This window comes from Canis lupus, chromosome 13, assembly GCF_011100685.1.
Source record: "Canis lupus familiaris isolate Mischka breed German Shepherd chromosome 13, alternate assembly UU_Cfam_GSD_1.0, whole genome shotgun sequence".
Lineage (NCBI taxonomy): Eukaryota > Metazoa > Chordata > Mammalia > Carnivora > Canidae > Canis > Canis lupus.
In genome coordinates, this window is record NC_049234.1 from 47,904,753 (window position 1) to 47,931,432 (window position 26,680).

General features: G+C 41.0%; 1 protein-coding gene across 1 annotated transcript in view; it reads left to right on the plus strand.

The window, feature by feature from the left end:
* Positions 1 to 26,680, plus strand: part of KIT (KIT proto-oncogene, receptor tyrosine kinase) — an 81,579-nt gene that overhangs the window by 34,281 nt on the left and 20,618 nt on the right. The window contains 6 exon segments of the mRNA NM_001003181.1: positions 1,721 to 1,990; positions 4,776 to 5,057; positions 6,142 to 6,278; positions 10,858 to 11,029; positions 14,935 to 15,124; positions 18,202 to 18,317. Of these exon segments, the coding sequence (NP_001003181.1) occupies positions 1,721 to 1,990; positions 4,776 to 5,057; positions 6,142 to 6,278; positions 10,858 to 11,029; positions 14,935 to 15,124; positions 18,202 to 18,317 (1,167 nt within the window).

Genomic DNA, 26,680 nt, shown 5'->3' on the forward strand with positions numbered 1-26,680 from the left:
CAGTCATGCCAGACTTGGGGAGAGCTTCCTGGCGCGGCTTACCTGCTGCCTTTGCCTCCCACCTGCTCCTTTCTCCACCTGGATTGGAGGATTTTTACTCCAACATCAGAACTCAGGTCGCTTCTTGTCTCCGACCTTGTATGTGTGCGGAGGGGATAGATATGCCATTTTGCCTATGACCCTGCAAAAGTGATTGAAAGCTCCTTCCCCCTCCACCCCCTCAGGGGGGAGTGCTGTTACCCTGTTGCTCTAGCTTACCTCACCCGGGGACCCTTTCTTCCCACTCACTCACCCAGGTCGAATGTGAGTCAGTCTTTGTAGTTTTAATTACACTAGAACCATTAATGTGTTTTTCCTCTGATGGTATAATAATGCTCCTTTAGTCTCAGACCCTTACTGTAGGTCTTATTCCTTCTGCCAACCTCTGAGGACTGGAGCTCTTCACTGAGTTCCTTGAATCTGGAAGATCTTGGTATCTTACTGTGCATGTCACTTTTCTGCTGGAAAATATCGAGTGTCTCTGCATGGTCTGTGTGGTCTCTATGGTATACATCTATGGCCCGTGTCTGTCTTCTCTTTCACCATTTCTGATATGGTCAAGGTCCAGCCCACCTCTTCCTTCTTCAGCTTGAAGCCAGAACAGCTGCGTTTCACTTATTCTGACATGTGAGTAGTGTATTCTTTAAACTTTGGTTTGCGTGTAAGAACCAGGTGTTGCACTTATGTGTACGTTTCCCCAACACCCAGCTCGAAGCTTTTGCAGACCATGAATAAGGAACAGGTACATTTGCATTCATGCAACAGATAGGTGGATGAATGAATGAATGAATGAATGAATGAATGAATGAACTGCCGTGAATTTTCTAAGCTTCAAGTTTCATACTCCGAGTCTAAAGTTTGCATCTTTATATTAAGAAGCCTATCTAGGCATTAGTTTGATTAGGCTGCAGCCCAACATATGTCATGAGATATGTCATGGTCTGATTTTTTTTTTAAGATTTATTTATTTATTCATGAGAGATACACAGAGAGAGAGGCAGAGACACAGGCAGAGGGAGAAGCAGGCCCCATGCAGTGGCCTGACGTGGGACTCGATCCTGGGTGTCCGGGATCACGTCCTGGGCTGAAGGTGTGAGCCACCCGGGCTGCCCTCATGGTCTGATCTTTAAAATGGGATTTTCACGTGCTGCCTTATTATTTGAGACTTTTAAATAGTTCTCCTTTTGGGGAACATCACCGTATAAGGAGAATTTCACACAAATAACTGAATTCACAGCCAACCCATGTCATGGTCATGTACGTCTTGCCAGAAGAGTAACAGGCCAGTAGGTTTTTTGTTTGTTTTTAATAGTGTGGGGTTTTGTTTTTGTTGTTTCTAAGCAGGGTGTCAGCATGTCAGTACCATTTCGATGGCCCATATTCAGAGTGGAAACTTGACCCAGCTGTGTGTTTGACCCAGAGAAGGGCCATGCGTGGCATCCCGTGAGGATGGCTTGCATACCAAGTGTGACCCTCAGGATTAATGGAGAGTTGCAGAAAATAATTTTCTCGATGAACTTAAGAAACTTTAAACAGAACTCTTTCTAACTATAAATAGTGGGGCAGCTTTGTCCTATTTTTATTGTAGAGCGCACAGAAGATGGAAATCAATATTGGAAGAGTTGCTTTATTTCGCCAAGGAAAAGATCATACTCAACACGATTCTTATTTTTCTTGGCAGGCTCTTCTCAACCATCTGTGAGTCCAGGGGAACCGTCTCTCCCATCCATCCATCCAGCAAAATCAGAGTTAATAGTCAGTGTCGGCGACGAGCTTAGGCTGTCCTGCACCGACCCAGGATTTGTCAAGTGGACTTTTGAGACCCTGGGTCAACTGAATGAGAACACACACAACGAATGGATCACAGAGAAGGCAGAGGCTGGCCACACGGGCAATTACACGTGCACCAACAGAGATGGCTTGAGCAGGTCCATTTATGTGTTTGTCAGAGGTAAATGTGTGGCTTTCTTTCATGCTATGCTTTAGAGAACTTAATATCCTGTTCTTAATTATGGATGACATAGAGATGGCTGAGCCATAGAGAAAATATGGCTAGGTCTAGAAAGCCTAAAACAAATTTTTCTTTGTTGGTCCCCCCCCCCCCCACCATCTCTTGATACATCGTGGCTGTGGGTATGACTTCAGCCGAAGGTCTGTGAGCCTGCGCTGCTCTTCCTAATGAGATTACAATATGGTTAGCCCATTTGTCCTGGCACTCTGAGTAAACCCTGAGAATAAATTAGGCCCTTTGGGAAAGCTGCATTTTAATGCCTTGAGATCCTAGATACTCCCACTTAGTAAAAACACTTCAGGGAACGAAAGGCCTCGGAAGGCCCAAACAGACCAACACTTCAAAAAGAATTGACCCACTTTTAGGGAGCAAATTCCAGAAAAATAACCCAGTCAGCTAAATCACCCCATGTCCCTCTTAGGTTCTTTAATAGTTGTCAGTTGATTCATTTACAAAAAAAAAAAAAAAAAAAAAAGAAAAGAAAAAGAAACAAAGAACCAAAACAAAATGGTGACCTTTTTAGAAACAGAAGAAAAATATGATTGTTGGATTTCCGTACCTCATTTCCTATGATAAACTCGGTGATTCGCCTGTGTTTGCTTAACATCCTTGTCAAGAGGAGGTTTGCTGATGTGTGGGAGGCAGGAGGCTCTTTCTGTTGATGTAAAAACAAGTACTTCGAGCTTTAGGAGATGAATCCTCAGGTCATAGGAGGAAGAATAGAGTCCTGGGTCTGGCTCTGAGTTTCTGTCCAGTGAAAACGGGACTACGTAGGAGGCCTCATCCACAGTATTGTGGGGGAATAATGAATACATCTGTCCTAGATTGCAGGTCTGAGGGACCTCAAGAGTTTCGGTTTCTCACCGGAACACTGAGAGTTTCCTGCTCTGTCTTCCTGGTGTAATTGTTGTCGTTCAGGAGACCAGAATCGTGCAAATTCTAGCTCTCTCAAGGGTTCATAAAGTTGACTCACCTCGTATTCGCTGTAGAGAAGGTTGCCTCTCCTCGGTGTATCTGTTATTCTCCTACGTGGGTAAACTGAGACCTACCCATTGGTAAGGCACAGCTTAGCCTCTGGGTATGTTTCTGTAATTGTGGAGGTATCCTGTGTGCTGGTCGTTGGCATTCGAGAAGATACTCTGATTTCCAGGTGGTAATGAAGTCTCATTCTGCATATGAATACAGTGGGTAGATGACTGAATAAATGGGGGGAAACTGCTCAAGTAGCCAAGTCAGTCTCGCAGAGTTCATGGATAGAAGGGAAGTCTTCCTCAATAAATCAGAGCTACACCAAACTACTACTGATTTGAGATGTTTTGGATGCTTGAGTAGTTTGTTACAGCAGTGAAGGAGATTGGGGCATTGTAGGAGCCGGGTTCCAGCAACTGAGAAAGAGGAGATGGAATGATAACCAGCGATGGCTTCGGACCTCAGTTCTATCCTCATGAGGTGCTTTATTCATAGAACAAAGGAGTGAGGCTGGGACATGCGTATTATTCATTCTAGAAGTTTTATTTTTTTTCTTAAAATCAAATGATAAATATATTTCACCAATGTCAAATTGATTTTTTGTGGGACACCGAATTCCAAGTGGAATGGACAATAAATAAAGAAATTTTAAAAATTTATTTTTATTTGTTTATTTTTGTATATTTTTTATTGGAGTTCGATTTGCCAACCTATAGTATAAAACCCAGTGCTCATCCCATCCAGTGCCCCCCTCAGTGCCCGTTAAAAAAAAAAAACAAAAACATTTTAAACATGATCTGTTGGCCCAACCGTCTATCTGTATTATCTTTACACGGTAGGGGTGGCCGCATATTGTGTGTACAGAATGAGGTTTGTTGTTGCTTATAGGAGGTCCCAGTGTGCCCGAGGCTTTTCCAGTCCACACCTGGTGTCCTGGCATAATTATTAATGGCACTCCCCTTCACTCACGAGTGTCCTGGTTCAGATGATGAAGTATTTGCCACAGCATTCCCGAAACTCATAAGACCCCCCTTGGGAATATGGCTTCATTTGATTTCCAGAAGTTTATGCTTATACATATCTTTCAAGAAATAGGGAGAGTGGGGCCCATGATGACATTTGTACAGGGTGGCCGGCTGATGGTCTCCCAGGCTCTATGCAGAAGCCGAAAGGTCCTGGCCACTGGGAGTTCTGGAAAGGCCCGCACCCCACCACCAGAAGGGTAGAGAAAGAACACCTTTCCCTGACCCTAATGGGTATCATCACACAGCCTTTGTCTTAGCCTATGCTGCTTGAGTATTCCCTGTTGTAGAAGAATAGTAACTATTATAGTAAAATACCCTCCGAGTTTTAGGGGCTCAAATCGTGGTATCAGTTGGATAGGGAATTGAGTTCCGCTCAGCCATTTCTGGGCCATGTCACTGTTTTAGGAGAGTCACTTTTGAGACTTCAGTTTCTTCACCTCTAAAAAGGGGGGGGGTAAGCATAGTGCCCATCACATCAAGGGGGTAAGCATAGTGCCCATCACGTCGGGGTGCTTTGAGGATGAGATGAGCTAAAGTGTAATGGTCCGAGCTTAGTGTCCGACACATGGGAAGTGTATAACAAATGTTAACTGTTACTCAATTCGTAGTATTTGGATAAATTCTGTTGCTTGCAAAGAGCGAACAAAATGCGGAGTCGTCCGCGATGTTTTAAATATGTTCTCGGTGCCTGTGGCCTGCCATTCAGACGACTGATTTTTGATATGCTTTAGATCCTGCAAAGCTTTTCCTCGTTGACCTTCCCTTGTATGGGAAAGAAGGCAATGATACGCTGGTCCGCTGCCCTCTGACGGACCCAGAAGTGACCAATTACTCCCTCAGGGGGTGCGAGGGGAAGCCTCTTCCCAAGGACTTGACGTTCGTCGCTGATCCCAAAGCTGGCATCACGATCAGAAACGTGAAGCGCGAGTATCATCGGCTCTGCTTGCACTGCTCTGCGGACCAGAAGGGCAGGACGGTGCTGTCCAAGAAATTCACCCTGAAAGTGAGGGCAGGTAGGGGCCCTTTCTCTCTTTCTTGTGGGGAGGCGGAGCATCTGTTGATGGAGGGGTGACTTGTCTCCTCTCCCTGGTCTGTCTTACTCTCAGCGGTCAGGTGGCTGGCTCTTCATCACTTTCCCCAGCTCCCAACTACTGTCAGTGGCCGGCGAATTCTTTGTTTCATAGCCCCAAGCCCCACACCACCAGTGCACGGCCACCGTTGGCAGGTGCATCTGCCAGAAACCAGTGTGTAGACCCTCCCGGGGACAGCTGTGAAACCTCACAACATCAGGACACTCAGAGTTTCATAACTGCATGAGGTGTGCTTCCAAGGGAACCTCACTGCGGAGCTTTGATTCCACTGTTGGGAAAGATTAGCATATACATTATTCACCCCTTGATTTACTGTTGATAGAGGAATTGAGTTTCTCCTCAGCGATTTGATTTTAATGCATTCCCAGACTTATTCCCAGTCTGAGGAGGAAAGCGCCAACTGAGTATGGCCCTTGTTATCATCGTGGCATTATGTTGATTATTTTCGTAGCCGGAAGATGTCTAGATTTTTGTGTCTCCGAGATCATCAAATTCAACACTGGGTGACATTCTGCTATGGAGGGGTTTTTATGAAGGCTTTTGAAAAAGGGTGCTCATTGGGATTAAGGAAAGTTTGACTATTTAAAATGGAGATTTTTCCAGAAATGAGCAAGATATTATCACTACGGCACATGGGAATGATGCCTGTTTGGTTGAAAGAATATAAATTAGTCGTAGGTCACGTCCTCATGAAACCATCAGGGTTAAAGCCACTTTCCCTGTGCCAGGGCTTCTACTTGTTTCAAAATAGCTTTGGCCAGGAGCATTATCATCTCAAAGCAGACGTTCCTATTTTTTTCACTCAATATTAATGAATTTGCTTGAAGGATGCAAGATTTAATTGCTGATGTCTTCAGATAGTCAAGTAATACAGATTGATTAGTACTTGAGATTTTATTTAAAAGACGCCCAAATAAGTTGGGTGCATTTGAGGAAAAGCAGTAGGTGACAATGGCATATGATCACGGAACAAATAATTTGAGGGCCACGTTTCTTCTTATTCTAGCCATCAGAGCTGTACCAGTTGTGTCAGTATCCAAAACAAGCTCTCTCCTGAAGGAAGGGGAAGCCTTCTCTGTGATGTGCTTTATAAAAGATGTGTCTAGTTTCGTGGACTCGATGTGGATAAAGGAAAACAGCCAGGTAAGTGGCTTATTTCCTTTGTTTTTCTCAATACATTGTTCTCTCTGTGGGGGACATTTTAAGGTTTTCCCCTTAAAACAGTCTATTAATTATCCTGGGGATGGCTCAGCTGGTGTGTCTGTCTGAGGTGGGGCTGTCTGGGCGTGTGTCGAGATGCACATTTCCCCCTTTCGTAACACCATATGTGGATGTGTATATTCATTATTAGCGACAAATACGTGTCATTTTGTAAATTTATTTTGAGAAGACCGAAGAGAGAACTTCAGACTCCTGTTCTATACCGTGTGCTGTTTCTTTGACTTTTATAGGGAAATTTATAAGAACACTTCTTGTTAGCCACGTACGTTAACCTTGATTTTTAAGACTCTTAAAATTATCCAGGCCAGATGATTTATTTTTTATTTTTTTTAAATTTTTATTTATTTATGATAGTCACAGAGAGAGAGAGAGAGAGAGAGAGAGGCAGAGACATAGGCAGAGGGAGAAGCAGGCTCCATGCACCGGGAGCCCGACGTGGGATTCGATCCCGGGTCTCCAGGATCGTGCCCTGGGCCAAAGGCAGGCACTAAACCACTGCGCCACCCAAGGATCCAGGCCAGATGATTTAAAATATTGGGAAAAGTTGTCAATTTTTTCCCCTTCCATATTTAAAAACAGTCAATGATCTCATACTAACTGGGGCGCTCCCTCCTTTCCCACAAAGTGGCCTATCCATTTGAGAGCTGTGTTTCCTTTTTTATTGATCTGACTTCTCCCCTCTGAGGCTGGTTACCTGAGATCAAGTTGCTAATGGTTTTCTATTTGTTTTAGTCACTATTAATAAAATGGTTATCTTTAATCTGAAACATTTGGACATGTTTAAGTTCTCATTCATTTAACAAATGCATATTGAATGTCTCCTATATGTCAGATACTGTGGAAGGCAGATTTTAAGTAAATTTTAACCAGTTATATGAAGTTTTTTTTTTCCCTCTCTCTAAATAATCATTAATAGCAAGGTCTTTCAAATTCTAATTTCCCAAATATTTTGCTTTAAAATTCCCATTGACCGAATTTTCAGTAATTTTTATTTGCATAATTTTGGCCATCTAAGGTAATTTGCTATCACAGTGGTTTTTCTTCAGAACACACATATGCATTACATGGGAGAAAAGAAATGATATATTTTCCTCCTCCTCTTCCTCCTCTTCTTCTTCCTTCTCATGCTCTGTATTCAACATGGGCAATTTCATGCCTCTTTAAAGAATTTTTTGCTCCATAAGTAACCATGGTGATTAGCATAATGCAAAGTACTATGATGGTATTCACATAGACTTGTGATGGATGATACTTTGCTAATGAAGCCTGCCATTGACTAGAGAATGGATTGTACTAGAGTCTTGTTCTTTCAGACCAGTGGCTCAAAGAAACAAGTTTTAGTTTCCATATCATATAATTTAATAAAAACAATAGCTTATGTATGGATTTTTGACTAACCCTACGGAACGCAATCCTATATTAATTGGCTTTCCATAATCCTTGATTTCAGATGAGAGAACAGTTTAGACCATGTGTGTATTTGAGCCTCTGTATAACTTGAAAATTAGCCTTTTTTCATGAGAAATTCAATTGCCCCAGGCAGTTTTGTTCTGAACCACTTTTCCCAGGAGTCCTGCATGCCATTCCCAATTAATCCACTGGCGCTGCTAGATAAGCCTTCAGTGTTGGGAGCTCTTTGGGGAAATCCCAGTGTGCACCTCAAGGGTTAAGGAAAACCAAATCACATGCAAACAATATGTAATGTGTGACTTGCAGATGGGGCTCGTGGCTCCATGCCAAGGTTCATCCATGAATCTTTTGTTGATATCCTTTGGCTTCATTCGGAATACTTAGCACTGTGAGCGCTATCAAATTATCTTAAAAATTCCTGGTATTTGATTCTGACCGTTTAGAATAAGTTTAAAACTCACAGAGAAATTTAGGATAAAATGACTATTCTAGAGTTTTTGCAGTTGTTTGTTTTAAACCCTAAGAGAGTCTTGGAGTTTATTCAACAATTGTGAATCTTGGTTAGCTTTACTAGTGCCTCTAAACCCTTGTATTTTTACTTTTAATTATGTTATTTGACATCATCTTGAATTACGGTCTTTGATTTTAGGTGTTGATATTGTATCACATAGGACCAAGCTATTCCTTCCTGCGCTGACATGTGTTCATTGTTCCTGTTTAGCTCCTTGTTATAGACCCTTGGGCTACATATATCTATACCACAAATCTAGAATGTGGTATGTTAGCTGTCTGTTGTCACTCTGCCTTTGCAGAGAAGTCTGTGACCTGGTGAACTGGGAGAGGACAAAACAGTGTCCCCTCACCTTGCTACTGCATCTTCTTGATTGCTCTTCTGCAGTGAGATGGCAGATTTCTGCCAATTATTAGAAGAATCTCTTGGAAGAGAGTGTCTTCATATCTGCATTGTGCTTCAAAATGAAAAGGCCTTTAAAGATCTCTGCTTTCTTATTTCCTTTTATTTATTTGAGAGAGAGAGAGAGAGAACAAGCAAGGGAGGGAGAAACAGAGAAGGAGAGAGACAGAGGGAAGAGCAGACTCCTGCTGAGCAGGGAGCCCAACGCAGGGCTCCATCTCAAGACCCCGAGTTCATGACTTGAGCCAAAGGCAGACGCTTAACCTACTGAGCCACCCAGGCGGCCCCCCTCTCATTTCCTTATAGAAACAAAAGCTGAGACTAGTAGTATCCTTGACTTGCTCAAGATCTCACAGTTAGTTAAGAAAGCAGGTTTCTCTTCTTTTTATTTCAAAACATTCCGCTTTGGCAGTCTGCTCTTATGTATGCTCATTTTAATGTAAAAAAAATTTCCAAAAATATAATAACATGAGGAAAAAAGAAACAGATATAATTCCACCATTGCATGTTGTAGTGCTATGCAATGGGAAATAAAATGTGAGCCTCCTATGTAATTTAACATTTTCTAGTAGGCACATGATAGAGTCAGAGTAAAATCGATACATTTTATTTAACCTAGTATAGCTAAAATATTATCTTATCATGTAATTAACATAAAAAATATCAATGGGTTATTTTGCACTACTATTTTTCATATTAAGGCTTCAAAATCTGGGGCATACTTTATATTTATAACACAAGTTGGACCTCAAGCATTCCAAGAGCTCAGTAGTCTTTGTGTGTCTGGTCTTTATAAATACTATATTGCCCATTTTTTTTTTCATATTTCTTTTCCCTCTGCTCCCATGCATATGTATTACCACATGTTTGCAGTTTTAAGGTACACTCAGTTTATGCTTATTAAGTAATATAAACCTTTTTCTTATTTTCACATTTATAATTTTGATACTTGGTATACATTTAGGCCATCTCTGAGATTTCACTGCAGTAAATATTTTGAAACTTTTTTAAGAAATTGAGTTATTTCCTTGAGATAAATTTGTTGGAATTGATCAGGGGTATGAACAAATTGCCAAGTTGCTTTCCACAGGGCTTGTTCTGATTTACAATAGTGTCAGAATGGTCTCATGCTAATAGGTTGACCATAGCCTGGCCAGCGCATTACCCTTGGTCTCATTTCATGTCAACATCAGCTCCTGTTTCCTTTTTTTGTTTTGTTTTGTTTTCAGTTATTTTTTTCTGTAGGAATGTGTTCATTTTACCGAAAATTTGGAAGATGCAGAAAGCTCTATAGTACTCCCTCTAATATTTTCAGAGTGACTATAGTTTATGTTTTATTCCCATGATGTTTTTCATACAAGAAATCTCTCTGTGTCTTGTCTGTAGGCAAATAATACGAGTAGAATGGTGATATCACAAGAGTAAATTTGCAACTTTTTCTCTTCCACTCATGCTTAAATAATTTGGGGTTTGGTCTTAGACGTCTCACATACTTTGGAACTCTTTTTAATAGTTGCCAAAATTCTACTGGATAAGAACTGTAGGATGAGTTTCCAAGTTAGTTTTAGACATTGTGGTTCAGTTTTTATTCGTGAAAATAATATAAATGTTAATAAAATAGAATATTATTATTAGTGATGTGTTTCCTTTCAATCACTGGGATATAGAGATAATGATATGACCTAACTATGAACAATTGGTGTCGCTTTTTTTCCCCTACTCTGGAAATCTCACTATTTATTTTCTAAGATCTGCTTACTGAGAGCAGAATGTAGTGAATGTACTGGATTTGAGTTCTTGATATGACCTAACTATGCTGACTAAATGTATAGTATCAGTATTCAGTAATATTTCTTATATAGTAACTTTTAAAATTTGGCACTGTTAAAATATTTAGTGCTACAGAGAATTTGGAATTATGTATGCCATGGTTATTATGAAATGAATTTTCATGTTTTTTCCAATCATTAATAATGACTATCTTTCAATATAATCCTGTAATATGAAGTGTTCCAATGACAGACTTGTCATGATGCTTTATTATTCTTACTTAAGTAGTGTATAATGAATGTTAATATGGAGCAGTTAATTGCTGCTATTTTTAATTTATCTAGGAAAGATCCTGAATATAAATTTTATGGTAATCTTGGATTTTTTTTCCTCTCTTTCCAAAACCAGCAGACTAATGCACAGACACAGAGTAATAGCTGGCATCATGGTGACTTCAATTTTGAACGTCAGGAAAAGTTGATTATCAGCTCAGCAAGAGTTAATGATTCTGGAGTGTTCATGTGTTACGCCAATAATACTTTTGGATCAGCAAATGTCACAACAACCTTGGAAGTAGTAGGTAAATATCTCTATCAGAATGTATAAATTACTGGCAGTAGTGAAAGAAGAAATTGCTAGATAGCTTCCTTTTTATGTTAATAGAATGATGAAGAGATTACTAGAAATTTAATTGTCACCACATGAATGAATGAATGAATGAATGAATGAAAATTATCACTATCGCCTTTTCCAACCAGAGCACAAATGCAAATTCCACCAGTTTAATAGAGAGGAAGTGGAAACTTGTAACTGAAGTTGTTTAAATGGGTCATTTTCTCCCATCCCCCCGCCCCTCCCTACTAAACAAATAAGATGTTAAGTGGAACTTTTTCAAAAATTCGAGTCTTTACTGAATGACTCGAGTTTAGAAATGGGTGTGGACTTTCTCAGTGGAGGAGTGCAGATGCTGAGAGCCTGAAGTAGTTCTCTGAATCTTTTAGGGGGGCACCTGAGCCTTTGGTTTATCTTTTACCACTCATGGGTCTAGTTCATTTGTCACAGGAAGGGCTGAATTGGGCTGCTTCTTCCTAGGACACCGCTCACTTTACCCCATCCTCCAGCCTTGTAGGCCATGGTGTGAACCTTCAGGAAGGAGGTCCCCTGGGGCCTGAATCATTGGTTCTGCACAGCATAAACTGGGTCATGGTACCCTATAATCCTAACCCCATCATAGCTGGTATGCACAAGTGGTTTAGTTTCCTTCCCTACTCTGGAAATCTCACTAAATATTTATTTTCCAAGATTTACTTAATGGGAGCAGAAGATAGTGAATGTCCTGGATGTTTTTTGATTTACTGGAAATAATAGTATTTTTAAATTGCTTTATTTACACATTTTTTTTGTTTTGTGAGTATTGTTTGAATTTAATCTCTTGTGTTTTTTTTTAATGCAAGTACAGTCTCTGTGCTTGACTTTGATTAAGTACTGGTAGGGTGGCAAATTTCTTCATCATGAGCAATAATAAAATGATGTGATATTTGTTTTCATTTCTCCTCTTTCCCCCGTGTTTCCTCAATAATTTATGAAGCAGTGTTAGAGGTCTGTGATTTATCCTACAATAATCTCATATAATTTTGGCATTTCTGCCCATGTTGTAATGGAAAGCATCTCACCAGACTAAACGTGGGAAACACGCTTTACTTGCAATGATAGAACCAGCATGCAGAAAGAATATTACTTTTTCCCTAAACGTGATTGTGAACCATTTATTAATTTGAATGGAAAGCTATGCTTTTAAAATATTAAACTCCATAAGTGCTAATTTGCTAAGTTGATTAGGGAGCATGTTGATATATCAGCTTCAGCTCCAGAAAGCAATTAGTAAGGATGTTTTGAGCATATTATTGTATGTAATCAGATTTTTAAAATCCATTCATCAATTTCCAAGAATATAACTGTGTAACTGGAAAGGCTTGTGGCTCTGAAACCTGAATCTGGTTTTTTATTGTTTTGGGATGGGTTGGGATGGGACACGAACAGGAGGAGACAAAGAGAAAAGTAATTTCTTTGGGGGCTGGGGTAGGAGGATTTGGATACCATGTGGAGTGGCTTTGGGATGGTCCCCACCTGGTTTTAAGTTGGGGCCATGCCACCCAACTTTTGAATGCACCCTACTTTAACTCTGCCTGCATTTTCTCTTCTGAGAAACCCTACCTCTAACTCCAGAGGTTATAGAGAGGAGAAAAGGCAATAGATTTCATAGAAGTACCTCGCATAACGTTTGTACTGATTAAATATTAATCATCACCAATTTCTTAATGCAGAAGTACCTGAAAAAAATCATACTTTATGTTAAAACAACCCTGATGGAATTCTTTGATTTGAATAATTCTGATACTTCATGAATTTGAAGGACATAAAAGTATATTGAGCCAAAGGACTCTGGAAAACTCAGGAGGAACTTAAGTATTTTATGTATGGTGATGATGAGGGAACTCATTTCAGTGCAAATATTGTGGTCCGTAATATTTGAGTATTTTGCATTGTGTGGGATCAATTTATGACCTTAAGAACCTGAAACTGTAACACAGCACTCCGATGAAAGATTTATTCCTTCAAAATTAACCGAAAATCTAAATTTTCCTTTAAAAATGGCAGAGGGAGCTTCATTTATGATTCAGGCATTAGAACAGGGTGGTGGTTTCCATCTCCAGCTTTCACCCGGATGATTTTTTATTCTCATCTGTGACACATCCTTTTCATTGGTACAGTTGGACTCTTTTTCTTATTCTGAATCTCTAGGAAACTAAAGGGCAGTAAATACTAGAATAACAACTCATGTAGGACCTTAACATATTCAACCGAGTAGTGCCAAAAATAATGAATAATTTTAAATTTTATAATTCTTAAATTTGGGGAAAGAAATGGAAGAATAAAATGTGAAAACCCTTCCACTAATGTGATATAACTGTTTTTAAGATTTGGTAAATTGCTTATATTTTTGTACGCAGCAGGGTTTCAGTTACACATAGGATGTCACTCTCTCTCTCTAACTGAAAGTAGAGAATCTAGGGAATTTGCTACTGTAAGAAGAGGCCAGCCTTGGCTTCTCATGAACCTGTACTCCGATCTGGGCTCTGCCTTTGGGTAGCTACCATTTAGTTTTCCAGGACTGGATATTTTTCATGTATAAATTAGGAGTTCTAAGTGTTCTCTTTCAGTATTGTTATACAATTATATATTTGCCATAATTATTAATTAGAGTGTATGCTAAACTGCATAGGGCAGTTCTTGGCACATAGTAAACATTCCATAAATGGTGGCCATAAAACTAATATTGGCAATAATTTTATTACTTTTTTTTTCAAACTCTTTCTTATATTATTATTATATAACCATTTCTAAGGGCTGCTTGAGAAACCAGTTCTCTGATTTTGAAAATTATTATGTCCAGGGTAGATAGCTGTTCCTTTGGTCTGTAGTTATCCACTAAAAAGGGATCTCAAATGGGAATTACAGGGTTAAATGGGAGAATAGATAATTATAGAAAATCTATATTGCTAAATGCTTTCTGAAAGAGTTGTGCCAATTTACAGTGTGTAATTCGGCGTGCTACTTTTACCACACTCGCAAAATTATTGAGTTTCTTTCAAATTAGTTTTCCTATTTTTCCACAGGATGGATATACTTTATTTTTTAGCAGCTTTATTGAAGTTTTGCTATTTTTAATAAGTGAAGAGTGACGCCTTATTTTAAGTACTAGTTTAAATATTTCTCCATCTATATTTTCATGTTCTTTTTCTTATTACCTTACTTTTACTATATAGACATTTAAAAAAGCTTATATATTCAGATTCTCGGGATTTTTATGATTTTATGATTCTTTTTCTTCCGTGGTTCCTAAAAAGCCTAGAAAACTGCCCTTCCCCCTCCCCACCTAGAAGTTTGATAGGAGTTAGTTCTGTTTAGTTAAAAATATGGTAGGGTTATTAAGGTGCTGTCCTTCATTTCATCTGTGATACATGATGTGATGAGAAGATGGATGTTTATTTTTCTTCAAATACTAAATGGTGTTCTTTCAACATCTTCATTGACCATTAGGATCTCTTCTTCATCTTGATTTTGGACACCTTCATATCATCACATTTATATTGAGTCTGGGTATGACTATTTAGTCCAAAGGTTTTTTGACCTAAGAAGCATCAGGACCAGTCATTCTAGAAGACTTTGAACAAGATGGTGCTAGATCTTTAAGAGAGTTGCTTGAGAGACAGGTGGGAGAATGAACATTTCAGGGCTGTCCTTTCTCACTTTATGATGGTGATTCTACAAGAGCAAAAAGACCCAAAAAAGGTACAATGGCAAGTCAAAATATTCTTAATACCTGACCCCAGTCCGCTATCCTTATAACCAAAGGTGAAGCTGTGTTTTCTGTTGTGTGGTTGTGGATCATAGTTTCTCCCTGTTTTATTCTGTTATAACTAGATAAAGGATTCATTAATATCTTCCCCATGATGAGTACTACAATATTTGTAAATGATGGAGAGAATGTGGATCTGATTGTTGAATATGAGGCATATCCCAAACCGGAGCACCAGCAGTGGATCTATATGAACAGAACCTTCACTGATAAATGGGAAGATTATCCCAAGTCTGACAATGAAAGTAATATCAGGTAAGAGAAGAGCCTCGCACTGGGGATTAGACATTTCCCCCCACTTCCCTTGGCTTACCAGATCCTATTTTTGTGGCCCATAAGTGTGTGAGAGGACACCTGGCATAGGAGGAAGTGTGGGGCTCCTTCCTGAGTCTTCAGGCCAGTGTTTCCTTTTGTGTTGGTTTAAAACCCGCACAAAAAGTCTGTGCATCAGTTTTCACATTTCTGATATGGAGGATGATTGAAAGCAGGGAATGGCATATTTTACGGACACATTAAATTATTTTTCAGAGGAAAGAGGAAAGTGAGTGTTTTGAAAACTTTTTAAAAATACTGTCAAGGGCACCTGGGTGACTCAGTGGGTTAAGCCTTTGGCTCAGGTCATGAGATCCAGCCTTGGGTTGGGCTCCCTGCTCAATGGGGAGTCTGCTTCTCCCTCTCCCTCTCCTCCTCCCCCTGCTTGTGCGCTCTCTCTCTCTCTCTCTCTCAAATGAGCAAATAAAAATCTTTAAATAAATACAATCTTTAAAAATAAAAAATGAGAACTGTCAGAAAAAGAGAGGTGCCTATGTCATTAAGCCTCTGACTCTTGATTTCTGCACAGCTCATGATCTCAGGGTCATGGGATCAAGCCTGGAGTTGGGCTCCCGGCTCAGTGAGGAGTCTGCTTCTCTCCTCTCTCCCTCTGCTCCTTCCCACCCTGGCCCCACAGCTCGCATGTCCCCTCTCTCTGTCTCAAATAAATAAATAAATATGTCCTCTCTCTCTGTCATAAATAAATAAGAAAGTAAGTAAGTAAAACAACCAACTATATGAAAACTAAGTCTCATTCATTCAGTAGCTTTGGTCCAGGCAGTGAACTCCCAAGTTCTATGACATCACACCTCTCTCTCTCTCTTTTTTTTAAGGATTTAATTTATTTGAGAGAGAAAGAGCAAGCGCACACAGCGAGGAGCCGAGGGAAACTTTAGCAGTCTCCTCCCTGAGCTCAGAGCCCATGTGGGGTTCAGTCCCACGACCCTGAGATCATTACCTGAGCCGAAACTAAGAGTTGGATGCTTAACTGACTGAGCCACCCACGCGCCCCCACATCTCTCATTTGATCCTCAAGACATTTCTTTTAAAAAAATTTTTTTTTTAATTTTTATTTATTTATGACAGTCACAGAGAGAGAGAGAGAGGCAGAGACACAGGCAGAGGGAGAAGCAGGCTCCATGCACCGGGAGCCCGACGTGGGATTCGATCCCGGGTCTCCAGGATCGCGCCCTGGGCCAAAGGCAGGCGCCAAACCGCTGCGCCACCCAGGGATCCCCCTCAAGACATTTCTAACAAAAACAGTAGCAATCATAAAATAGTAAAAAATAAAATAAAAATAGTAAGTAAAAATAAAATTAATAAAAATTACAAAGCAAAAGCATAAAAGTAGCTTACTTTATGTAGGCTGCAGGTGCTCTTGCCTGCGCTGCACTGTTCTCAGTACCTTCCATATATTAAGTCAATAATTTCAGTCCTCACAAACCCCATGGACAGGCACTTTTATTCTTTTCATTTCTGAGAAGAGGAAACTGAGACACAAATGAGTCTTGATGTAACTTGACCAAGGTCAAATTGCTAACAGAAGTGGATGCCTTCATAGACTTTTTTTTTTTTTTTTTTTTTCCAGTGAAGAGCTATGGGCTGTTGTAGGAATATGGGTGAGAGATGAGGCTGTCCTGGGTCAAGGTGCAGGGGCTGGAGGGAGGAGGTTAGATTCGGGAGGTATCCAGGCTACCTCTTTAGTAAGACTCAGCGACTGAGGGGATAGGAGAGAGAGGTAGGAGCTGAAGATACCCCTTCAGATTCTGTATCTGTCAGCTACGTTGGATGGTGAGAGGTGATGTCTTTCAAGGAGGAGGGGGAAGGGTTGGGATGGCAAAGACCATGAGTTTTTGGGGTTGGTTGAATTTGAGAATGTCCATGGGCTCTTGAGTGTGGACATTCAGGTAGGAAGTATCGAGGGCAGGTTCCCCAGAAGCAGAGCCTGAGACAGGGATTCTGGGTCAAGAGCTTCATTAAGGGAGAGGGAGAGCAGGGCAGGAAGGGTAAAGGAGGAAAGAAAGGATGGAAGGGTGATTGGCAGGCTGATCTCAGGGGCGCTCATCAGAGCTTTTGTCCCTCCCCACAGGCAGTCACTCATCAGCTCTAGACCTGGAGAGGCAGTCAGTGTCCAAAAGGGGCCAAGTGTCCAAGGGCAAGACTTGGGAGGATGTTGCAGGTGTGAATCATTATAAGCTGTACCCACGAGGCAGGGAGATGCAGGCATGCAAATAGCTCTGTAGAGGAGGCGAAGGACCGAGAACTCTGAACCAGAGGTAAAGATTTGAAAGCTGTGAGCAAACAGCAAGGAGTTCATTGTGAGAGTGGATCGCTCGGGGGCGTGTGCATTGTGAGATGAGATGAAAGTCTGAAGAGGCCACTGCGTATGTCTGGGCGGTTGTGTATGTTGCTCACATGGGTCAAGGGCTGCCCAGGGCGCTCCACCCACACCAGCGCCCATGTCGGGAACTCCCTTGGCAGGCCTGTGGGCTCAGTCTACACAGCCGTATCTAGTATCATCCCGGTAGGAAAACAGAAGCTTGAATAGCACATACTGGAAAGGATGCCAGGAAGAAGTAGTGGGGGTGAAAGGAGAATTGGGAGATTATGATCTTTGCAAGAAGGAAGGTGAGGGTCCTCCATGTGGGCACCTGCTCGTCTGGGGGCCCTGCCAGGGGCACAGCGTTATAGGGCAGCAGGGCGGGTGAGTTCAGGACACCGGGGAAGGATTATGGGCAGAGGGGGCCTGGGCATGAGGGCAGCCAGGAGGCCAAAGAGGCTGCGGCCTCCACGAGGCCACGAAAGCCTCTCCCCACTCAGCCATTGGGCCCAAATTCAATACATGCCTATAGGTTTGTATCTGTTAACATGGATCCTGTTAATACTGAGTTAAGTGCTTGGTCTGGTTCTTCCTCCCACAGGCATGTGTTTCCAGAGAGAAACTGTGGACAAGATGCGCACCCGAGGCAGGCCGTCCACGAGTGCTTGATTTCTTTTCTTTTCTATTTTATCTTTTGTAGATATGTGAGTGAACTTCATCTAACCAGATTAAAAGGGAACGAAGGAGGCACTTACACATTTCAAGTGTCCAATTCCGATGTCAATTCTTCGGTGACATTTAATGTTTATGTGAACAGTGAGTAAAACGAACGGTCCCTTATCTTTTTATTTTTTATTATTTTAAGTTGTGGCTCGTGCTTGGAACAGCTGCAGCACTGAGCTCGTTGTGTACTATGTAAATAATGTTTCATGATAATTTTGACCTTAACAAAGACCCTGTGGTTTGGTGGTTGGAAGAATGTGTACGAAAACCAATTCCTTGCCCTACATTTCACTGACCACGCGACCTTGCAGAGGTCACTCGGATTCCGGGTGCTGCCGTTGAAGCAAACAGAGGAGCCAGAGAAGTTAAAAATAACCGTCATGTGAGGGGGGAAAATGTATTATTATTGATTGTTGAAATGGGGAGCCAGAGGTTGAATAGGACCTGGATTATGGTGTTAGTTGGGCAAGAGATGCTATCAGGCTCCGTCATGATTTCTCTGTTAGAGCGCTTTCTCTTTCAGGGTTGTGATATTATTTGTGTTGAGATTGTTCTCTCACTAAGACGAATGCAGTATCGATCCAGCTCAACGAGACCCTCCTGCAAAGCACGTGGGGACTGTGGGAGAGGGAGCAGGTGGTTTGGGCGGGAGGATGGCTTTGGGCGTGGGAACCTGAACACCTGAGTCCTGCCCTGCTGTGGCCCCTGCAGCATCTCAGAGAAATGGCTTTGCACAGAGGTTGAGGCCAAGGGAGCATGCTCGCCAGTTGGGGGGCTTCTGCTCCGTGCAGGGCACCCTCCTGGCTCTACTCTAGGGCCCATCTGCACATCCAAGGAAGGACAGCAGGTGTCTGACGCACCACACCAGCCAGAGGACCAGGGGACCAGGGGATGGGAGGCCTCCACAGACACAGAATTCCAGGGGAGTGGTCCACAACAGGACCATTGGGATTAGCCATCCTGGGTGTGTGTTGGGAGGTGAGGGATTAGGAGACAATCTGGAACATTCCCTAGGGGATAGCTTAGTAACTGTGCTGAGTGCTTCGTGTGTGTGTGTGTGTGTGTGTGTTGGGGTGCAGGAGGGGCTGTGGGAACAAAGGGGTGCCAGTTTCTTGTCCTCAAAGAGCTGACCTTCTGTGAAGTCATTTTACAAGTTACTTCATTGGTGCTGCAGCTCAGCCTTACGGGGTAGGGGTAGCATGATCCAGCTGCAAATGAAGACAGGAGAGTGACACTCAAGGCTTTGGATTCCTAATCTGGAGCCTTTTAACTCTGTCCTCATTTCCAAGAACAAGAGGGTCATATCTGTGGAGCTAAATAAATTTCTTAACTATAGACCTTGTCAGGATCCTTAAAATCACATCTGTGGAGCTAGACAAATTTCTTTTTCTTTTTTTTTAAAGATTAATTAATTAATTAATTAATTAATTATGATAGACATAGAGAGAGGGGGCAGAGACACAGGCAGAGGGAGAAGCAGGCTCCATGCAGGGAGCCCGACGTGGCTCTCGATCCTGGAATCCCAGGATCACGCCCTAGGCCTAAGGCAGGCGCTAAACCGCTGAGTCACGTAGGGATCCCCCGCCAGACGAATTTCTTAACTACAGACCTTGTCAGGATCCTTAATGTGCCAGGAGGAGGCTGTGGGATGGGGTATACAGCTCAAACTTGTTTGACCACAGAACTTACCTTTTTTTTTTTTTTTTTGAGGGAATCATACTCATTAACGTCTCCCTTCCTCAGAACAGTGTTGATTATATGGTATCTCATTGGCCTGCATTTCAAATAGCTCTAGATTAATTCAGATGTTAATCAGAGGAGCTTAGCATAGCGCACATGGGCAAAATTACCTGCTTCTGAAAAATCTCAATATTCAAGTAACTTAAGAGACGATTACAGGTAAATCAGTATTCTTACAAGCCGAATATGCATATTATCCACCCAAAACTGGATTTTTGGGTGCTCTAGTGCAGTGCTTCTCAGACTGTCTATGGGAAAGGACCTTTTTTTTTTTTTTAATTTCCAAGTTATTCGGGATCAGTCCTTGCTACAAAATACGGTAAGAACCTATCACTAGGAAAGTGAATTGAATAAGAATAGAGATGTATGCAAAACCCAAGTTTAAATTTTTTTTTGTTTTTTTTTAAGGAGATTCCATAGATAGAAAACTGCTCCTGCTAAATGCTTCTTGTCAGCTGCACCTCACCTCTTTGCGGACCAGTAACAGCAGATCATGGCCGCGGCCTACTCCACAGGCCTCACTTCAGCCCTACTTGGGAGCGGGAATTTTGTAAAACTCAGTGCCATTTGCATCTGTCTTTCCCTGGCTTCAAGGTCAAGGAGGCTGTGGGTCAATGACCTTAGAAAGATGTCTCTGAAGTCCCATTTTTCTGGTGACAAAATTGCTGCCATTTTACTTACCAGGCTCATTTGCCATCCCGCACGATTGGTGTTAGTCACCTCTGCTGGTGAACTCCTGCCTCTTTGAAACTAGATAGGGAACCACATTAAGCTTCCCAAATGATTTTTTTTTCTGGAGGGGGTGGATTCCCTGTTGGGGCAGGACTTTGTTTATTTGGGGGCCCAGGTCTCAGATGCCCACCCAGCATCAACTGATGAACAGCTGCTCCATGGCACTGGGCACACAGATAAGGGTGGTTTAGTGTCTTTCCACTTAGGTAAAGTTTTTCAGGAAGTCTTTCATTGCTGTCAGTTTGTTATAAACCCTTAAGCGACAAAAGGCATTTCTTTCATTTACCTAACACGTTGGATTTCTTGAGCTCCACATACTTTGACAGAGGTGGTATTTTTTTGTGTGAAACTTAAAAAACATCTACCTCTTGTGAAGTGTGTCCAATCGCTCTTTACAGATAAAGTTAGCTAATCACTTTGTCGATTTTTTTTTAATTGGAAAAGGTTTCTAATGTTACACTTTAAAATCAAAAGCTAAAAATAGTTTTGAAATTTAAAATCGGAGCGGTTGTGTCCGTTTTGACATAACATTTCAGCTGAGCCAAGTAGATCCACTGTGTGATTTGTTCTGTAAATAAGCTTAGCCCCAAGGAGGGAAGGAATTCTGCTGTGCAAAAATTAGAATTGATAAAAATCAGAATAATAAATGCATAATATTAGTGCAGAAGTTCAGTGACTTTTCCTCAGTGACATTGCTGCATAATTGCTTAATAGATTCAACTGGGAGAAATGCTTATGAAAATCCCCGATTTTGAATGGTTAAATGTTTGATCGTTGAAAAATTCATTTGTTTTAAAAACTCCACATGTAGATTTGAGTACATTGAGCGTGTGCGTGTACGTGCGTATGCGTGTGTGTGTGTTTTAATTGCTTATGTGGGAGGCTTTAAAAAATACCATGTTCTATCAGTTTGTGTTAGAGAAAAATGTGTAGCATATTAAACTTGATAATGTTTTAGGTCTGTTTTTAACTCCTCTAACCAAGCTATGATTTACATGGGTCTGTTAGTTGGCTCCATGGCATTAAAGGTGGTGTATAAAGGACAAGAGCTATATGACATATTTGCTATTTTTGAGCATAACTCCCAGTGGAAACTGATGGGAGTTTTTGTTTTTTTGTTTTTTTGTGTTTTTTTTTGGTTTTGGTTTTGTTTAGAAAGAATGAGAGAGAGAGTGTGTGGAGTTGAGGTCGGGGCCAGAGTGAGAGGGAGAAAGAGAACCTTAAGCAGACTCCACACCCAGCACGGAGCCTGAAGCGGGGCTCCAATCTCATGACCCTGGGACCGTGATCTGAGCCAAAATCAAGAGTAGGACTCTTAGCCAACTGAGCCACCCCAGGTGTCCCCCACCCCACTTTTTTTTTGGCTGGGGGGAAGGAGGGGCGGAGTTTTCATTAAAAAAAACAAACAACAAAAGCATTGAATTTGCATTACTATAGTCACCCTTGCCCTACTTATTGAAGATGTATATAGAAATCAGGTTCTGGGACTCCTGGGTGGCTCAGTGTTTGAGCGTCTGCCTTTGGCTCAGGGTGTGATCCCGGAGTCCTGGGATCGAGTCCCACATTGGGCTCCCCATAGGGAGCCTGCTTCTCCCTCTGCTTGTGTCTCTGCCTCTCTCTCTGTGTGTCTCTCATGAATAAATAAAATCTTTTAAAAAATTGAATTAAAAAAAAAAGAAATCAGGTTCTTAGTTCCAAAAAGAAGTGTGAGGGGCACCTGGGTGGCTCAGTTGGTTAAGCATCTGCTTTTGGCTCAGATCATCATCTTGGGGTCCTGGGATCCAGCTCCGCGTCGGGCTCTCCGCTCAGTGACCAATCTGCTCCTCCCTCTCCCTCTTCATCTCCCTCTGTGGTCTCTCTCTCTCTCTCTCAAATAAATACATAAAATCTTTTTTTTTTTTTTAAGTTTGAGATCTTTGGTGAAATTGGCCATTTGTTTCCTTTGCAGATCAAAATTGGGAGGAAAGAGTTCTAAAATCTATAGAGCTACCCAAACATGCTTTCTTGTTTTCTTTTTTTAAAAAATATATTTAGCTACAATGACATAATATACATGATAAAAGTGCTTTCCTAATAGGACCTACTCTTTCTAAAATTCTTAGAGGTATTAGAAAAACCGACACCACCAAGGTTCTATATGTAGCCTATGATACTTGGTTAGAAACCTATGGTCTCTTTGTTTGCAATAAATGTCACACAATTGAGGTTTTTACCAGATCCAGGACAAATAAAAGGCCAAATGCACATTTAACTCTAAGTGATCCACTGTCTCTTTTCCCTCCCCACCCAATATTTCTTGATTAAATCTCAAACGTTGCAGTGGACTTAAATGTTAGTAATGTACATATTTAATGAGTTTATTTTGACATATAATTTCAAATGCCCCATGTGAATCCTGAAGTAACCTACATGATGGTGGAAAGTATGATTAATATGATAAAACAATTGTTTTTTCACAACTGTGGAATGATTTTTTTTTCCTGTGGAATGATTTTAAGAAGATCTAATAAACTTATAATTTTATCAATTGTACCCCAATAAAGCTGGGAAAAATAAGATTTTAAAGTGTATACATGATTTTGATATATGTAAACATTTGAAAAGACCCCCCACACACACACACACACATCAAGTTAATTAACACATCAGTTTACGTGTTTATGTTTACCCTTCTTGTTTTTGATTTTCCGGGGTTTTGGGGGGGCGGGGTGCTTGTTTTGTGTTTTGGTGAGAACATTTAAGCTCTACTTTCTTAGCAAATTTCGATTATGTAATACAGAGTTATCAACTATAGTCACCATGTAATTCATTAGATGCTTAGACCTTGCTCGTCTTACACCTGTTTGTATTCCTTTAATGCCTCTCCCCATTCCTCCCATCCCTTAGGCTTTGACAACCACTTTTCTACTCTTTTTCAATGAACTTGATTTTTTTTTTAAAGACTCCCTTTAAGTGATACCATGCAGTATTTGTCTTTCTCTATCTGGCTTATTACATGGAACATAATGCCCTCTAGGTTTATCCAACCTAATTTGTTGTCGCAAATGGCAGGATTTCCTTTTTTTTCAGGCTGAACAATAATCCAGTGTCTGTGTGTATCACATTTTCTTTTATCCGCTCATCCATCGAAGGAAATTTAGGTTGTTTCCATACCTTGGCTAGTGTAAGTAATACCGCAGTGACCATGGGAGTACAGATCTCTCTTCAAGGTAATAGTTTTGTTTCATTAGGATATGTATCAAGAAGTGGGACTTGCTGGATCATATGGTAGTTGTGTTTTTAATTTCTTTGGGGGAACCTCCATGCTCTTTTCCACAGTGGCACCAGTTTGCATTCCCACCAACAGTGCATGAGGGTTCCCTTTTCTCTGTGCCTTTGTCAATGTTTGTTATTTCTTATCTTTTTGGTAATACACGTGCTAACGGTGTGGGTGATCACCTCATTTTGCTTTTTTTGATTCACCCATAGTCTTAAAATGCCTCTTGAACACATTATCGGGTAACCTTTCCAAGATCAGCTTTGTGAATCTAAAATTTGGGGGAAATGGTATCAAGGGGCCATAAGTAGATCTCTGGCCAGTCTTAAAGGTCTGCCCTTTAATGACAAACCTCGCCAGGTGAGTCAGAGTATTGTGGTACTGGGGGGCTCAGGGGGTGGTCACAGGAAGGGAGGGAGGACAAGCATATAGAGAGAACTCAGGGGCTTGCCCTTCACCATCGGGCTTATGTGGAACACAGGTCCTGTTAAGCTAGACCGGCTATCCAAAATGACTGCAGAAGTACACCAAATTAACTTTCAAAGTCACCGACTCTACTTCATTTACGGCAGTGTTAACAGTGGGTTGAAACGATTTAAGGAAATGCTAAATAATGCATTATTTCTAAATCACCGTATCATGTAATTAACATCCTGTCTGGTATGAGCAATTATTTATAGATCATACCGCGTGCCCGTATCAGTCAAAGTAATAAATCATCCGGAGTGAGGTCTCTTGATGAGGAGTAAGTTTCTCTTTGACCACGTTTGCAAAATCTGGGCTGCCTTTTATGTAGTTTTGGTCATAGTTCAATCTGTCCTCCTAGGGAGAAGCCACTCTGAAGGGGAGCACCCCGCAGACAAAGTGGCACATTTGCCAAAGGTGAGGGCAGATGTGTCAAGTCAGCCACGTAAATAGATGGCTTAGACCCCCTGGCCAGACAGCCCTCTGAGTCACCCACCTGGCTGGAAGTCCTCAGGGACCTTCACCCAGGGTTAAATGGTAATGTGGGCTGGCCTTCAAGGATTGCTCAGTTTAGGGGCTTTGGGTCTGTGTCTTTCATGATCCCTGTGAGATGAGAACAGAGTTACTAGAACTTTGCCTTTTTGGGAGGAAGAAGTGTTTTCTACCATCTGTCTCCCTTTTTTAGGGCTGATAGGACCTTTCAAACATTTGGGTGTCCAAACCATTCTTGCATTAGAGGCTAAACGTTTTAATAAGGCTTATGACTAACACACTTGACCATTGAGTTTTGCTTAAGAGGTTTTGCTTTTTAGTGTTTTTTCCCCCTATTAGGTGGATTCTATTAAATCTACTCTAAAATTATTGGAATTCTTTTTTTTTTTGAGAGAGAGAGAGAGAGCACATGAGCAGTGGGGAGAGGCAGAGGGAGAGAGAGAGAGAGAGAGGGAGAGAGAGAGAGAGATAATGCCCCAAATAGGCTCCACACCCAGCCCAGTGTGGAGCCCCACCCGGGGCCTGATCCCACGACCCCAAGATCATGACCAGAGACGAAATCAAGAGTCGGACACTCAACCGACTGAGCCGCCCAAGTGCCCCCAAATGACTGGAATTCTTAAACATTAAATAAAACCAGTGCTGAATAGAACTCCTTTCTGATTGATTTACTTGCTTTTGAAAATTTGCTGTAAGGCTATCACAGTAACCAGAAATGTAGCTTGGTTAGTGCAAACATATGTATACATAAAACAGTTTTAAATTAAAACAGTTTTTTCTTATTGTAAAAATGTCACGCAAAGGATAGGAAAAGCTGGAAAATGTAAATAAGCAAAAACAAGAAGCACATTTTAATTGTGCCTCTTAAAGTTGGTTTACATTTTATACTGTTGCTTAATATATCCCTTATTGTATATGTTCTTTGTGAACATTTTTTGTTAACTTTTTTTTTTTTAACAAAACTGAGGTCCTAATGCTTCATGAACTTGTGTTTTGATGCTGAATAATGAATGCATTGCGTACACCTTTCCATGACATGAGATACCTGTCTGCAACCTCATTTTGGTATCCTGTTGCATGGATAGTGCATCATTTTTTTTTAACCCACATCTGGTGCAGTTTTGAGACATTGTATAGTATGGGATGGGTCACAAATGATTGACTGGGGTTTTAAAGAAACCCATCAAATGCTTATTTAAGGTTTATAATTATCTTGTTTAATCTCAAATGAGTGACCTAGCTTAAGTGCCTGGCAGTAAATAAGGTTATCATCTGTCATTATCTTTCATGCTCGCCCATGTCTTAAACATATGTCACAGAAGATTTCACTCTCCTGGCTTTTGGGGCAGTTCTAAATTAAGGAATAATTTTCAGGTCTTCTTAGTATGGTTGCTAGTCTATGTAAAAGTAGTCTCTTGTCTTTTTATATTAATCTTTTTATAGGTAGTGCATGTTCATTTGTGATACCTGACAGCATCTGAGCTCTATTTTTCAGATTCTGTTACTGAATTTGAAATGAGTTCTTGTTGTTAAATGCTTTGGAGTTATGAGTGTTGTTTTGATGTGACACTTTAATATCTCCTTCTCATAATGAAGATCTCTATGTCTGCAAGAATTGCTATAGACGTTTGAGTTGAAAGAAAAAAGGGATATCACTGCAACCTACTTTTAAAGTCTACTTTGATTCTCTTATATTCTGAAAAAATTTAGGAAATGTATTAGTATTCTTTTTCCTTCGTGTATCATGAGAAAGTTGGTCGGGTGGGGTGTA